The sequence below is a fragment of the Lepisma saccharinum genome, chromosome 3 (genome assembly GCF_977018435.1).
Source record: "Lepisma saccharinum chromosome 3, izLepSacc3.1, whole genome shotgun sequence".
Lineage (NCBI taxonomy): Eukaryota > Metazoa > Arthropoda > Insecta > Zygentoma > Lepismatidae > Lepisma > Lepisma saccharinum.
Window position 1 is genome coordinate 70,694,056 of NC_139231.1, and position 18,081 is coordinate 70,712,136.

An 18,081-nucleotide genomic window follows, 5' to 3' on the forward strand; every position below is an offset into this window, starting at 1 on the left:
CAAGGCCAAAAATACAGGGTGTTTAAATAAAAAGGTAACTGAATGTATCCAAAACACAGCACGTTCACTTACCTTTTTACTGAAACACCCTGTACAAACCAACAGAGAAATATACTGGTTGTGAATTCAGGATACACGGATTTTTTTATTATTTGTTAAAGTTCAATTTATGAGTAGATAGGCTAGTCTGGACTGGACCTACAATTTAAAGTGGAATCCAAACCACTGTGTGCCTCCACCGGGCTTCGAACCCTGGGACCCTTGATTGCAAAACGACGACGCTACCACTACACACCATCAGAAAGGCTCTCTGGTATCAGAGATTAATGTCCCGGTAATTTTTGGCAAACTTATGAATGCAGAAGGGCCATTCCACAAATTTTGAATTAACTTGTCGCTTCGCAATTTAAAAAAATATTAATTATTAAACCACTTAATTCTATATCCTTTACGTGTTTAAAATCGACAATTTGAGTTTTTCAAAATTTTCAAATATATGGGAGGGGGGGGGGGAAGGTTGCCCACGCACCTCATGTGTTTAACAATTTCCGGACCACCGCACAGTAAACGTAAGAAACATGGTTGTGTCTTGCCCCCTTCATGGTTATTTCGTGTCCCAAAGATGAGAAATTATGAAAAAAAGTATCTATCGGATTCATTTTAGTACAGTATGGAAACTACTAACCAACCTTGGAGCAAATATGGCAATATTGTAAACAAAATGAAAGAGCACTCATTTTTTTTATTTCTTCATTTATTACATTTGGAATTACACAACAGAAGTATAGAGATTTTCATAAAGGTCTGACACGCTAAAATCCCCGCACGCGACTAATTAAAAATGGCCGCCAAATCTAAAAACAATTTCAATGTCTATATTAAACACTTGAAGGATATAGAAACAAGTGGTTAAATTATTAATATTTTAAAAAAAGGTGATGCGACAAGGGTTGGAGGAAATGGTATAAAATGACCAAGAAATGAACAACTGACATACACAATGGCAAATTCTTAGCAAGGTATTTCAGTATACAATGATTTCTTATCGAAGGATGGGCCCCACCCGACAAACCATCCTTATTCCGTCCCTGCGGGGCCACAGCCGAGGGTTCGCGCTCCTATCCATATGACTATCCGTTCATTTCATGAAATCCCCACTCACCCTCATCGTCGCGACTGGCCAAAGAGTGGCAGAACTGCGACGCTAAATAACAAAAATACAATACGAGACCGAGGCTGCGACTCTTATGTTTCTTAGCGAGCATTCTCGCAGTAATTTTAATAAACCTCCACCTTAAGCGAGTCGGTTCTTCATCCACACTAGATCGCAAGTTAACAAATAGTTCCTTTTGGAGCAGTGACAGAACGGTGCCAACAAACAATAACGGCGCGCTCTTCCTTGTCGGCGGCGAAACGAAAGGCCCTTTGTTATCAAATCAGCTCATCACCCGCAGATCAATCAATCCGCTTTCAGCACACTCTCTCGCCTCCTACGATTCATTTATCCGTGGCAACCATTGACACCCACTTCGCCAAGGGATATGCACGACCTGATAAACATCTCCCGCATTAAGGGATATCGATCAGTTGGGTCGAGGCGAGCGTCCTGCATACATATAATTAAAGCTTATAAAAAGTTCCTCCCATCACGATAATGCCCCTCCTCATACGATGGAGCATTTTTCTACGTCGATCCGAATCGTCGTTGGAAGTTGGGCTTCTTCGGCTGCTCATCAGCGAGTGGCGATTAGTAAGTGGAAGTGGTAACCTCTGCAATACAGAACGTCATGTCCTGGATGGGAATCCGGCTTCGTACGATCCAGAATGAAGTGGATCGTGCGGTGCAGGGCATGTAGATTGATGAGAAGTAAGGCAATTCCTCAACTACGTCATGAGCACTGCATTTTTTCCTCAGGAAGCCACTCTTTTAAGTCTGTTTTTTCCTTGACTACTTCAAAGAGATTCAAGGGCTTATTGACCAACCCCAGAAGCACCATGGGTGGCAGAAACATTGTCTTCAAGTGGAAAGTTGCTGAGTAACATAGAGAGTTACTTTGCTGAAAAAGTAATTCAGTTGCTCGTGTAGGAAAATAGCTCAAGCTTCTCATTTCGAAAGAATAACTCGAACTGCTCGTTTCGAAAGAATAACTCGAACTGGTCATTTCATAAGAATAGTTCGATCTGCCCGTTTCGGAAGTAACTCGAGCTGAAGTTCGGCAAAATTACTGGATCTGATCATTTCGGAGGAATAATTTAAAACTGGTCGTTTTGGAAGAATAATTCCTGCTGCTCATTTCGGAAGAATAACTCGAGCTGATCATTCGGAAAAGGGGGGTGACATTCTAAGGACCTCTGGCACGTAGCGCACCCTGGATTGCATTTTGCAGACTAATGACTTCAGACGTCTGAAATCACAGCCACTATAATCTTCTGTGGGATTTGGGTTTTGTGCTAGGTTTGTGTCTGTCCTTTTACCGATATCATCTTATCACCTTTCAACATCATCTTCACGATTACCCAAAATTAGCAAAAAAGCGAAGTAAAATAAAACAAACCAATCAAAATCTCGGAAAAATAACTCAAGTTGCCATTTCTGAAGAATAACTCCGTTGCAGTAACGTTCCTTTAAAAATAACAAAAGTTACTTTATTGTAGTTCTCATTCCACTCTTCTTGAAGACCTGAAGACAAAAGGCGATTGCTCTTTTTTTTTATTTAACTTGGTAACAAAATACATTTAAGTAAAAACACAGGCAATGAATGGATAATGCCCAATTAAGATTGCATGCTATTAATATAGAACCAGTGTCACTAGCATCCCGACAAATATGGTGTTTGTGTTCCTTAATTTGGGGGTCGTTCGCTCCACTCAAACGAAACATCAGCGGGTCAGATCTATTACTTCGCTGACCACACGCGATGGACAAGCCCGGGTGACAACTGTAATTGAAACGACGCAAGGATGACAAATTGCCGAATTCTCGGAAAACAACCAAGAGCTGCGTGTCCCGGGCCACTTCTTCATCTCCGAGCGTTCAAAAAAGGAGGGGTACGCGTTCACACGAGAACCGAGTACTCATCTGGCGAAGATGCTCTCGGAGCGGCAACCATCACGCAAGGCTCTCTAGGAGCAGAGGTGGTAATTACGGGGGGCGCCACGGAGCGTATAAATAACCGGGGCCGTCGAATCAAGGTTAATCCCAAAGCACAGGTAGCAGCACTGGGAAATGGATTTCCTAGCTTCACCTCTGGAGACACGAAGGGTTGGCTCCGGAAACGCAGGAATCCAAGAAAAGTGGCCTGGACGGTGCATTTTCGAGGATTGGTTGATAAAGGTATACTTTATCCCTGGGATCTCTAGAGCAAGGCCGCGCATCAGAGCAGAGATGGGAAGGCAGCGAATGGGCGCAGCTGAAGAACTGCACGCTGCTGTAAAGGCTGGTAACTGCGGTCGCTTTCTCCCACCCCGCAATCCCAATCCCTCGCACGTGTTTACTGGTCGAGCCACTCGCGTCACTACTTGTGCAGAGACTTTATTTCGTTCGCTCGCTCCAGAGATTCCAGAGACAGAGTATAAAAGGTAAAGTTGCCATCGTGCGATGAAGACACGTGAGGGGGATGTGGAGATAGGGTCCCACACATTCACGATCCCTGACATAAGTGAAGACGATGTGATCAGCACCACGCTCCGGTCGCGTTTACTCCCCCACCCCACCTTACCCAGGTACCGATTTATTAGAGTCTGGATGACCCCCAGTGACGCTTTATGTAGGGACATTGTTGGAAAAGTTCCAACCAGAGATAATCCACCCCAGGAATCTAACCAGGTCTTCCGTGTGGCAGTCAGACATTCTATGGACTGGGCCGTCGTGGCTCCTGAGGATTGCCCAGCTAGTTGAGGCAATGAATACTGCCATTTCACCAACACGGTCATCATAATCATAGTACAAACGTAGCGAAAATTACCGTTATATACAATTTATAACAAGAGATCAGGGTCCCCACTCATTTTGACACTCGCTGACTTTTCCAGGCAATTTTAATATAAATTTCCCGACGTGTGTGCTTCTTTAGGTCAATTTCACAAGGTACTTATGTATTTCATGTCTCCCAGAAAGAATAAATGAATAACATTGGCACTATTGAAAAATGCGACATAGTATGTAGCCCTTGGTAGTGAATGCGAGTACATAACAAATGTTATTTCAAGTTGATAACCACTGTACGGACCTACTAGTACGTATAAAGTTGCATCACTCATACATTATGATAGAAGTTGCATCTTATAATGAATCCCTTCTCTGTACGGTTTTGAAATTTATTCCCCAATACGAACTAGTCAAATAAACTACATAAACTTCACAATATTCGAAATATGAAAACCGTAGTGTACACAGCAAGCCTTTTATATTTACATTTCATTGACATTTCCTTGGTCATAAAATACTTTTGTCAGATTTACTTCCAAAACCACGAAGAAATATTTGCAATTCGTAATTTAAACACAATCAGCATATCTCATAAGAACACTACAGATTTATTTCCTGCAGTGCTTTACACAGCGCAGTTTATTACAGCAAATATGTGCGTCCAGTTCAAAAATAAAAGTATAACTGAAATGAAAATTAATCGTAAACACAACAGTATTGGATTTAATCTACGTGTGGCTGATATTTACATTCTCGGTTCTTAAAAATATATTTCTGCTCTTATCTCAAAATAGGTTATCATGCATTAGCTAACCTAATCTAACGTAACTCCGCATACCATTGACATCCTATTTTCATATTTTGTAGTTATTGAGTACTAGTGTATATATGACAATTTTTTGTAAAAAAAAAAAAAAATTGCTACCCAAATTTTGATTACCTGACCTTCATTTTAAAATCTCTGTGAAAGAGTCCTTCAAGACTTTTCCAACGTCATCTGAATCACTTCTATAGGTGTGGAAATATTGAAATTTAAAATTAACGAAATGGTGAAAACATAGGTCCAAATCGCACATTTTGTAATTCTGTAATTTCGGAATTACAAAAGATATGGATCTACAACTTTGCATCGATTCCTACATCCTTCAGTGTGTCAAATTTCAACTGAATCAAAAAATGTAAAGTTGAGGACCTTGTTGATTTGACATGGAATTACCCTTTCGTAAGTTATTCCATTTGTAATGTGCTTTTATGTTTTAACGTGGGATTGTTCGTCGGTTTGTTACAGCATTGATTTAATTTTATTTTATTTTTATTCTGTGTTCAACGCTTAATAAACCACCATGTTCAGCCCCGTTCAAAATAAAACCATAAGTACGCTACTCGACATACCGTGCCACTGCTCTGAACACCGAGGTACCATTTAAGCCTTGTTTCGTTTCCGCAGGTTTAGCAACGTGGAACTGTCCTTTCCAGGAAGGTGGCGACAAACTCTTGTTAGTTCGAAATCCTTGTAACGTCGACAGCTCCCATCTCTTTCCGAGTGTAGACAGTTGTGTTTGGTTACGTGACGGTACTTGTGCCTCTTTACGTTCACCACGATGATGAATGATGCAGTTGAAAATCCTCCGCTTTTCCCATCAACCCATCTCGCCACAAACTTCTCCGGATACTCTCAAATGCACATATAGCACATTCTTAGGTTTTAACTTGCTTCAACTCTGTTTTACAGTATTTTTGGATTGAAAACATAAAATCGATGATTCCAGTTACAATCGCCCATTGTGTCAAATTAGGGTTTTACAATTACAAAATTATCATATTCAATGCAGACACACACAAAAAAAAAAAATTAATATTTCATGACATTTCTAGGTCGTGGAATATATTAAAAATATTCCTTGAATTTATCAGTCATGGGTCCATTCCCTGACGTTTTCCATTAAACTTTTGGAAATTCTCCACTTTTATTTACTGCATCAGGGTCCCAGCTCATTTTGGCAAAAGGGCCTCCCCGATGGCGCAGTGGTAGCGTCGTCGCCTTGTAATCAAAGGGGTCCCGGGTTCGATACTCGGTGGAGGCACAAGTGGTTCGGATCCCACTTTAAACTGTAGGTCCAGTCCCGATTAGCCTTACTGTGCATAAAGTGGACTTAAAACACCAACTCAACTCAACAACAACTCATTTTGGCAAAACAATTCCCTGACTGCCGAGTTTTTCATGAAATTTTACAATAAATACCTTTCTGTGGTACTTTAACATGCTAGTAACGAAATTTTGACTGCACTTGCTATTCAGGAGAATGAAATTTATTCAACATTGTTCAAAATACACGTGTAAATGAACAAAAAATAACCATTAAAGCATTTTTGTATACCGTATCTCCAATCAAGAAACTGCCGACCTCCGTGGCGGAGTGGTTAGAACAGTGTGCTACAACACCAGGGGTCCCGAGTTCGAATCTCGGTCTGGGCATGGGTGTTCTTTGTGACTGTTCCTTCATCAATTGCATCATACGAGGGTAGTTTGAAAAGTAAGGTAAACGAAGCAGAGATGGCAGCACCATAATCGAAATCGATGCGCGGTCGATAAGTTTGATCGATCAAACGAGCCCTTGCAGAGTTTCAGCCCAGTGCGTTGTGAGGTTATTGTTTGATCACGCGAAGTAGGTGAACGTGCAAGCGTTTTCAAAATTGATGGAAAAAACACCAGGACAATGCACATGTTCACACGTCAATGGTTTCTATGGCTAAACTACATTAACTTAAGTTCGAATTGTTGGATCATCCACCCTATTAGCCCGATCTGGCTCCTTCTGACTTCCATTTGTTCCCTAATTTCAAAGATTGCTCGGAGGACAACGATTTTCCGATAACGATGAAGTGATTCATGCTGTGAACAGCTATTTTGCAGACCAGGAGAAATCATTTTATAAACAATAACCTCACAACGCACTGGGCTGAAACTCTGCAAGTGCTCGTTTGAAGGATCAAACTTATCGATCGTGCATCGATTTCGATTGTGGTGCTGCCATCTTTGCTTCGTTTACCTTACTTTTCAAACTACCCTCGTATCATAACTCATCATCATCTTTGTGATTAGCCAAAAGTTGCAGTAAAAGCGAAGTAAACAAATCAAGGTTTAAAGGGGGGGAAAATATTTTCATTCTGAAATCCTGACCACTACAAGAAACACTTGATTTTCCCTGACTTTTCCATTTTTCCCCAGGCTTTCCAGGTCAGTGGAAATCCCTTTAACATTTACGTATTACTTCTACTTTATTCCCTACGTCCCCATTTTGCGACAGGCCCGTTCGACACCCCCTCCCGACGCCCATGTACCAGTTGGTTTAGTTACGTTCGTGATGAAAACAAGCAATGTGCATGATGATGAAAAAGGAAAGCAGATCTCTTACCTTCTCTGGAAGCTGGAGCAGTGGCATCGTGCGCGTTTGCACCTGCACCTCCCTCTGGACAACTTCCAACGTGGAGATCTCCAGGAAGCGGCTCTCTTGAAGGGCCAGACACGTCCTCTGCACTTGTTCAATGCACGGGGAGAACGAGCAGAAGCGGCCGCCTGCAACAACAAAGAAATGCATCACGGTCAAAAAGGTCTCCATCCTGCGCAAATAAAGTCACTATAATTAGAAATTTTATAAATACGTTTCCGCCCAGTGGCGGACCCGGATATGGCACTTGGGAAGGTCGAACTTCAATCTGACATACAAAACAAATCAAATGGAAGTTAGAGTAGATAATTAACTTCATTTTGGTTTGTTTTACACAAAAATATTTATTTGCCTTGAACAGGGAATTTGCAGGGCGATTCAAAAGTCTCTTGACATTTTCCTTATATCGCTAATGAATGGATTTCATTTACAGGTTATTTGAAACGATGGTTACAATAGAAGAAAGAACAGCAGTCGTTTCGGCTCGCCTGCGAGGAATGACCTATGCACAGATCCAAGAACAGTTCTATCGAAAATTCAGCAAGCCAGATCATAGTAGGCAAGCCATCAGAGATCTGACTCTTTTAGAGTTTTTTGGCTGGGATTCCATTAAGTCTATGGTGTACCAAGTAAAGATCAACACCTTACAGCAGCTAACACAGCGAATAGCTACAGCAACAGGGGAGATCACGGCAGCTATGTTGAAGCATGTGTTCCGGTCCACGCAAGTTTGTCTTCTATTCTAGAGTACTTTTCAGCAGCAATGTCAATTTTGTCAAAAAAATGCTTTTTGATTAAAATGTCAAAATACTTTTGAATCACCCTGTATATGTAGGATAAGCTGGAGTAAGTGTGCCATCAAAATAGCATAGTCCGACTATGTATGACTTGACATAAGACAAATACCGACCACATTTTTTATTCAGATATTCTCCCAACTTTTTTTTTTCTGTGATGAAATTTCTAACCAATTATAAAATGTAGTATTTTTAAAAATCTTCTTTCAAAGGTAAGTTTGCGTGAGAAAATTAAACAAATTCAGAAAAATACAAATTGGAGATTAACGTTCTTCTTGGTAAATCACGAAATGCGAAAAATAGAAAGAAAACGCAGTAATACAACACTTCAGTCGCCAGTATTATTAAGCTTACTGTGTGCCACAAAAGCTTGCGTGTGAACAATTGGAAAGAGCCATCGTCATGTTTATATTTGATTTCAATCAAATATCAGGTTCGGCAACTTCAAAACAAATTATCGAAGCAGTTGGCAACTTATTATTAAACAATGCACAGCTTATGATTTTGCAAATACGATCAACAAAATATCTGTATTTTCTATAAATGATCATGTATCTGTCATGTATCTGCTTGGTGTGTCCGAAATAAATTCGGTTTACATATGTTTTTTTCAATATCATACCAAAGTCTCGAACCGAGACATTTAGTCTCTATCTCACCTCGATTTTCACAAGTCACGTCTCGGTCACGTCTCGACACCATCCCTAAGAGTTGATATTGTTGTTATTATTAATAATAATCGTAATTGTAACGTGTATTTTTCTCCTCGAAGAAAGGAGAGAATATCCTTGTAAATACACACATCTGTTGTTTACACGGGAACCGAGCAATGTACGGTCCCCATTAGCCCAACCAAAGAAATAAAGTTAAACTCGCACACTACATGAATGTAGCACCTAAATGTCAATAAACTAGGTCTATCTGCGGAAAAAATAGAGGTGTTGAGGAAATTGAGAGTAATTAATTTTCTTGTATTTTTCGCTGTTGTGTGTGGTAAATCAACCATTTTCTTACACAGGGAAACATGGAGAGTTTGCATCTTCTCGTGTATAGCCACGAGTTCTAATGTTAAAGGACCGATGGAATCAATAACGGACAACGGAAGAAGATGGTTCTCAGTGTAACAAACGCTTACCATTAGCATCACGGCGGAGTGTCACCTCCAGCGTTTGCCACCCATAAATCTCCCAATGTTCATTAACCGCCCTGGCGTTGTCCACCTTCATTACACAACCGGGACCCTCATCAGGACACACTGCGGGGGGCATGGCACGCAGTTAAAGAAAGCCATTAACCCCGCATTATATCACCTTCCGCTCTTTGTTTCGACTCCCGGTAGCACAGACTCTCGATCCCAAAGCTTCTGGGGGAAACTTCAATATTAAATCAAGATACAGACCTCTGGATTATTATCTACAATCTCCATGTGAGAGCTTCCTTCACCCCCACACGCACATCCATTTTTTAAAAAAGAAAGCCTCATGATATTTTTTCCACTTTATGCACGATCGGCTAACAGGGACCGGACGTGCAGTTTAAAGAGCGGTCCGAACCACTGTGCCCCAATGGGGATCAAGCCCGGGGCTCTATAATTACAATGAGACTACTTTAGCAACTACACCATTGGAGAGGCCACATCTTGTACAGTCACGAACACTTCTGGGTTGTAACAACACCCCTGACTTTCAATGGGATCCTTACAACCCAGAAGTGGCCGTACCTGCACATGACATTTATTATTTATGTTTACTTTTTTACTAATGCCTTATTTCAGGCTGAGTTAACCTAACCCGCCGCATGTGTGCAAGAGTGCACATGCACAATATGCACGTGTAAAGTGCAGAGGGAGCAGCGGTACTGTAGCGTTGTAAGAGGGGCGGAAAGGAGGCTTCGTTAAAACTGTTGGCTGGCTGGCCAGGGCGTCTCCCATATGTCCAGCATGGATAAGGTGGGGGGAGGGATCTAAACCAACCAAAAAGGAAAGCAAAGAAAGAAATTTGCGGTCAAATCCAGGCCACGCGCGTTCTCCCGGGTTAAGGCAGACGGGAAGCTCGCACCGAACTGAGCGAGATGTTCAAATCTCCATCTGTTTCACTAATCTGGCACCGTTATCAGCAACGATATTTCAGAATTACTCATTTCATACGTGTCAATAAATATAATTAACTTTTTGTAATTATCGTTTATATGCTTTATCATTGCAAACAAACTTTGGAATATTGCTGGAAATTTTCTTTACCTGCAAAATACCTGTACGAGTGCTTGTGTGATAGAGGATTTTTTTAAAATTGAAAAAATAAAGTTTACAAAATACGCAGGTTCACAGTCACACAACTATCTTTTCATTATGTTGTTTTCAATCCATCAGGATGTAAATATATTAATGTAGTTAAGGATTATAATTATGTGTCTGAGATTAAAGTTCAAAAACTGCTTTTAAAATACATTTCTAAAGACCAACAAATAATCCTCTGTCGTATTTGCGAAGAAAAATCATACAACCTCGAAAGAGTTCGTCGCTTGAAGACACCTTGTCCAGTTTCCGATGCATTCCTTACATCCTGCAGGACATGAAAACATCCCAAATTAACCGTTGTCGGAAGAAAATGTTAGGTTGAAGTGTTAGAGCGTGTACACGGCACACGAAAGGTCAGTAAGCATTAAGATTGCATCGCAGTGGTATACCTTCGTGCAAAGGAAGCATTGAAGCGAGAAATTACTCGTTTTACGCGGAGAAACCATCTCAATAACACATGCTGTGTCTGCGACGAGCGAAGTGTTGAGTGGGGCAAACAGGGACGTCAAGACAAAAAGGGTTGAAGTTCATTACACCTTTGGAGAATTACATGCGTTTTACACGGTGAAAGACAAAAGAAATCTGATAATGCATGAGCCCAAATAGAGCGTAACTCTATAGTACTACAGCACCTAATGTGTAGTGCTACGAATCCAGTTGTGACGCTCTCACCCTCACCTCTAAAATCGGAATACTAGGAACAGTGTTGTATTTGAAAAATTTCCAGTGGGAAGAAATTTGAGTAAATTGTTTGTTTGTTTGAGTTTGTAAGTGCATATTACGCACAGAATGGCTAATCGGGAATGGGGCTAAACTTTTTGCTTCCACCGGGTATCGAAACCGGAACCCCCTTTGATTACAAGATGGCGACGTTAGCACCAAATTATCGGGGAGCCCAAATTTCAATAACTAACTTTTCTTGAAGCATCACAAGTGCGAAAGAAGAACAACCAGACAGAAGGAATCCCTCAATCTCCTTTCAAATACCACAATGACTAAGAGAATATACGAGATCATATTGTCATGTGGTAAATAGGGGGAAGAGGGGATTTCGCATGCTATTTATTTTAATAATAATACCATTGTATTGACAAAAGTACAATTTTTCTTATCTTGCCCCTGCATACAACGGATCTGGGGTCACCTAATCTCTAATAATTGGGTACCTTGGGGGAACCGTGGAGAGTCAAGGTGGCAGAAGCGTGGTGCTTATCGAATTACCTCCAAAAATGGTCCAGATCGTGAATGTGTGGGGCCCTGTGTGAGCACGGCAAACTTTACCTTACCAGTGATATCCCTACCCACTCACACTCTCTAAATAATAGTTTTTGCACTAATTTTTAACACTTATTACGTTAGAAATACATATTCCCAATAACATCTAGAGATATTTCTTATTTTGTTATTTTTTTTTAATAAAGCTGGGTAAACTACAGAGTCGCTCCAAGTGGACATTTCTGGGGGAGGGAATCCCACTTGGAACCAGGGAATAAAACACAGGTCTCCCGCGTGGCAGTCAGGCGCAGTATGGATTGGACAACCGCGGCTATTTAATAAAAAAACAGAGTGCATCTCGTGCGCCAACACTCACGTTATTTGCACTTTCTCCTAATACGGAGATGTAAGTACCTTAGCTCCAGTGGCGGTGAAGGGGGCGCAGTTTCCCCCTCACTTTTCGCCAATTTTTCCCCCGCACTATGCTAAAACTTATATACAAGGGAAAATATACTGTCTGTGCTCCCCCTCCCCGCTTTTGGAACCCAATCGCCGCCACTGCTTAGCTCCTATCCCAAACAAAAGCATGGTCCAAATAAGTGAATTAAGGGACAAATGTTTTGAGTATGATGTAGATGAACTCTTAACCAAAAACAAGTTAAGATCACTGTTCGAGATTTACTAAGTTTTTTTTTTATTTCATTGTATTTATGATTTGAACTGCGAGTAAGTAGTCGCAGAGCTGACTGGCGGAAATCGTGAGACATTATGGCACCGATTGCATGACGTTCGCAGCAGTTCTTTCACATCGTAGGCCTTCCGACATGGCAACGTTTGTTATGAGGTCGCGTAAAACAGTGATCATTACAGCAATTACTGCACGTAATAAAATAGCTGTACAAGTACTACAGTGTTGCTATATTCGCAAGGAATATACGGTCAAGTCCAATACTGCGCAATTCCCAGAGAGTACGTTACACATACCGAAGAACTACATTGCTAAAATAATAATAATAATAATAAAGGGGGACACCATCTTTCTTTTCATAATGCAGATGCATTCATGTCGTTACCTCTCGGTCTCTGTGCTGTGTCTAGACTGAGAAGTAAGCATAGTGACGGCAACTTTTGAAATATTGAACCACCTTCATACATATTATATATATCAACGTCTATAGTACAGCATTGAAACACACGAGAAACAAACAAACAAATCAAAATTAAATTTGAATATTTCATTGTGCATAAAGATATATATATTATAAATTGCACTTGTGTGCAGAACTATATCATTAAAAATACATAAATTAACGTTAAATATCAAGTAGCATTTAATTGTTGCCATTGGTAAAAAATAATAATAAAAAAAGCGGAGGCTGTAAAATGGCACTCAGTACATAGAAGTACAAGGCAACCCCACAGAGATGGCTGTGGGACCAGGCGCCAGAACCTCGTCTACCTGCAAGCATGCAGTTGCAGGGTGTACTGCGTGGAAGAGATGTTTGACATCTTAGTACCTTCCGAAACGTTACACCTCCTCTCGCGATAGATACTTGGGAACATTGTCCATGTACGGTGCAGCCCCACTTGACGTTTCCCCTGCCCCCAAACCCTTTCATTCCATGTTCTTTGACCTTCGTTCCCATGTCTGCTTTGGTCCATCCACCGCGGGAGGAATATATTCTGGGAATGTGAGAAGAGAGATTTCCATATGCTAAGGAACACGAACAAAGGTGTATAATTTTGCCCCGTGCCATCCTAGGGAGGTTCAGAGCGACAGAAGATAGAATTCACAATCTAACAGAAATCAAGGCAACGTCATAATTATCATACATACATATTCATCGCGAATTCCACCGAGTCGCAGGAATTCCTACCCCGCTCCTTGGATTCCCACTCTGGGAAAAGCAGGTCGTGATGTGCTTGAGCCGTTTATTAACAATTCCCAAATGGAGTTTACGGGGTGGGCTGGAGGTTTTTGGCAAGCAAAATATATAAACAGACTACTTTCTTTACTCTGAATTTAGAGAACCCGTAACGTAGGTGTGACTCGCCCAAAGATGTTAATTCCTTTTAATTTGGTGGTCCAGTCGATATAGTGCCCGACTGCCACGCGAAAGACTCGGGTTCGATTCACGGAGTAGGCGAGATCAGGTGGGAATTTTTCCAGCCATGTCTCTCTATAGAGCGGGTCTGGGGTTAACCCAGCCTCAAATAAATGGGTACTCGGGGGGTTTAAAGGCGATGGGGCATGGTGATTACCACATCACCTACACATGTGGCCGAGATTTTGACAATATTGGATCCTTACCTCCACATAGCACCCATGTATATTCAAGGCATGTTGGAATGTGCAGGAAGGGAAAGGGGGGCAGGATTACTTACTGTTTAGTTTTTCGTCACACACGTGGTGTATATCATCTCTTCTACATAGTTTTATTATATTTCACGAATATATTATGTCGAGTTAATATTATGCATCATTAACTTCGTTTTACTATCAATTCTAATAACTGCATTTTGAAAATGGCAAAGAAAGAGTAGAAATTAATGCAAATAAATAAGTGTGCTTTATAGCATTGGCATCCGAGTTTTCACTATAGCAAAATGTAATAATAAAACATTTGTTACAAGAAAATAATACAACGACCTGTTGTGGCTTAGCAAAAGGGTCTGCTTCAGAAGTTACCGCGTGAATTAGACCCGAAGGGTGCGCGGAGGTAGGGCCCCACACATTCTCGATCCCGTCCATAGTAGAGGAGGCATGATCAGCACCACGGTCTGCCATCATTTACTCTCGAGAGTGGCATTCAGGTACCCACTGATCAGAATCTGGGTGAGCTCCAGAGCCGCTCTATGCAGAAACATTGTCGTAACAATTCCCACCCGGAAACCCCTACCCAGAAAATTAAAGTCGGATCTCCCGCGTGGCAGACAGACGTCAGAAAAGAAAAAAAATGTCCTACACATCACAATGACGTCCAAATTTCACCGTAGAGCTTTCACATATTTCCATGTACCTCTTACAACTCCCTCTGGGGTTGCAAACATATCAAAATGATGTTTTTGGAGGACTCAAAAGGAAGCCTCAACAAACAAAACACTGCTAGAAACGTTAATGTCTTTTACACATTGTGAGTTTGTAGGCTTTGTTTGTTCTATTGTTGAAGTCTTCTTTGTGTCCGGATTGGTTAACTGGTACTGGACCTCGAGTTTTAATGGGAACCAAGTAGTATGCCATGTACCTCCACCGGGAATCAAACCAGGGCCCCTACATTACAAAAACACAGAACTATAAACTTCGATATGGAGGAGGGACGTGTATGCGCTTGGGGATAGTTTAAGCAGTGGACATCGAGTCCTATACGTATAACTGTGGCTTGAATCTAAAAGAGCCAGTCATATTAAGACGAAAATGAGATTGCAGTGGAATTCCACTCCCCTGGATGCTAATTCCCGTCCAAAAAGGTTTAAATTGAGTAGGAAACGTTTTCCACACTCAATCTGAAACTTTTGGCACAAGCAAACGAGCACCGACATTTGCCCTTTTAGATTCAAGACACGGATAATACTATATATATGGTCCAGGGCTCAGATTCCACGTCAAAGGGTCTCCCCGACAGATTAATTTTCTCTACAATATACCTAAAATGGGCTCCCTGGAACTCAAGAACCACATCGTTCTGTATTTAATAGATGCCTTACGTGTGTAAAGTGGTTCGGTAACAGGCCTTCCAAAAGAAAACCTGCTCGCTCGTCTTTTTGCAGCCTCCGTAATGACGGCCAGCTGGCTGCCTGTGCGGGTGGACGCCTCGGCCAACCGGACCTCGCGCGGCCTTCGCGAGTTACAATCCAGAATGCCACTCTGATTAATAGCGGCCCCGGGTGCTTCGGCCGCGAGCAAAAAATCCTTCGCAACTCACAAGAGATATTGTCCTGTTAGCATAGACGGCGGGAGGGGTATTATCGCTCGGTGGACGGATATTTTGAAAGGGTTTTAGAAAAGGGCATCGCACCTGTCGACCCCGCCTGGAAACTGTTCGTTTGATTGTAGACAGAAGCAGAAACGTCTTTATTTATGATAGTTGACAAAATTAATAAATATAAGTTAATTAATATTCGGAGATTCATTGAAAAAAATCGGGTTAGCTCGACAAGTACTTTGCAACAAACGAGCGTTGGATTCGATTCCCAGTAGAGCCACAGTGCACAGTAGTTTGGATCCCAACAGTGTCGCAGGAACATTTTTCATTTGTACCGTATAATAAAACAGGACACACACCTTTCGATTTTTAAAGCAAAATTTGCGCAACTTGTACGGCCAATAAAAAAAAGCAATATTCACAAAACGATTTTGATTCTTTTTAGTGTTTTAAAATTACAATTTTTGAACAGATAAAATTCTAGACCTCATTTCATTGTTTTGCGCTCATTTCAAAAACAGTTTACATTTCTTTTGTATAGTTTTCCGACGGCACGGACGGAGTGGGGTAATTACTACAAGAATGTAGTACAATCTGTTCACGGTGGGTTTGATTCTTTTGGATAGGGAGATGCTGTCGACAAAAGGGGGGAGGTGGGCGTTTAGCTACTAAAAACATATATCTGAGCGACAACTGCTAGCGTTGTAAATTATTTGAGGGGGTAGAAGGAGCACAATTCGAATCATATGATTTAAGAGATACTGTATACAATATACCTCAGTACAACTAACTTGTTCCTACGCCACTTGACTCAACTTTCAACTATAAGGCAACTCCCGATTAGCCTATCTGTGCACAGAACAGTTCAGTGCAACATGTAGAGAGACCACAGAAGTTGACGTCTCTTCAGTATTTTACCACAATCCAATAAATAATTTTACGAGTTAGCTTTTATTTGTCACAACAAACTCCCGACTTCAACTTTCAAAGCTTTCCCCTGATTGGGGTGGGTAAAATCTTTAACAAGATAAGAACATAAACATGAGTTTCAGTGTATTTACTAACTCAAATCTGTAAAAACGCAGCAAAACAGTTCTGCCAAATACTGAGAAAATAAAGTGTCTCCCTAGTATGAAGATCATGGTAATTGACTCGCTGACCTGCGATGGTTTCATTGCCGCCAGCCTGTATTGTTTTCTAGGATGGCTTTTGCATCCTGAATCAGGATCCGACGTTAATTTTTCCACATCACATCACATTTCTTTAAAATCTGATATTACGTTGTTTATGCACATGCGCTAATGCACTCGTTACGTTGTTAGAAGAAGTGTTGCTTTAAATAAGATTCCGCATTCATTTATTAATGCGATCTCCTGCAGCCATCTGGCAACCCTGTATAATAACGCTCACAGCCTAGAGCCGACAACACTGTACAACACAGCAGGTTTTTCTGAGTGGCGCCATTCTGTTGTAGTGCTTTGTGCGCTACAGGCTGAGTCGTACTTCGCTTGCTAGTGAAGGGAGATTCTTGTCTTCATAATTGTCCTATACGTGAGTGACATACTGTGTTAATTTTTTTATTGAACTTATATCAACATGCCACGTCGTGGCTGCAAGAACAGTCCAGATACATGCTGGGCCCGTTCCGAAAGTCGCACGAGTTTAACGCGTTACACGAGTTATGGTAACTGGCTGTCCCATAAGTGCTTCCGTGCGTTTCATTATGCTGTCCCAAAATTCGCATTCTGTGCGTTTCGTGCAAGAACGAGATTCACCAAACGCACGGGCCAGGAGGCTGGTTTGTTCAGTGAAAATCGTCTGCTGCCTACAGACAGCGCGCGTACTGATCGATTCAAACTGCACTAGTTCGGAAAATGTATTATAATTTTAACAGATAGCGATATGAAGCAACATGCACAAGATGAGTATGCTTTAACCGTTCTTAGAATGTGATTAAAATGAGTAACAGTGTCCACAGTAGAGTTTATTTTTGCTATAAGGACATTACTTCTGCTAGACGACATGTGAAAACTTTCTCTAAAGAAAACGCTGCGCCTGCGCTTTCGCCTAGAGTGCTCCATAAGTCTGTAAAATAACTGGTTTCACCAGATTCGCGAGCCCAGTTATTTTCGTTGAATGCGTTCGTTTCGTTAAGACTTTCGGAACGCAGCCTCTGCTATGTGTGGAAGTTTCGTGTCGATAAAACAGTGGCGGAAAATAACCGAGTTCGTGAGAAAGGCCTACTTTGCATACTTCGGCATCAAACTGGGAGACCAAGACAAGCCGTGATCACCACATAAGGCTTGTAGGACCTGTATAGAGCAGTTACGCCAGTGGGTGAACGGTGAGCGAACAGCATTGCCATTCGGAATTCCAATGGTGTGACGAACTGCTACTTCTGTTCTGTGAATGTGAAGGGATTTAACAGTAGGAACAAAAGTAAGATTGTGTATCCAAGCAATATTTCATCCGC

At 41.4% G+C, this 18,081-nt stretch overlaps 1 protein-coding gene across 7 annotated transcripts in view; it reads right to left on the bottom strand.

The window, feature by feature from the left end:
- Trmt61 (tRNA methyltransferase 61) overlaps positions 1 to 18,081 on the bottom strand; it is a 119,951-nt gene that overhangs the window by 13,065 nt on the left and 88,805 nt on the right. For all 7 annotated transcript variants that reach the window (XM_083118733.1, XM_083118737.1, XM_083118739.1 and 4 more), the window contains exon 4: positions 7,345 to 7,505. In XM_083118733.1, the coding sequence (XP_082974859.1) occupies positions 7,345 to 7,505 (161 nt within the window). The remainder of the gene's footprint in view (positions 1 to 7,344; positions 7,506 to 18,081) is intronic.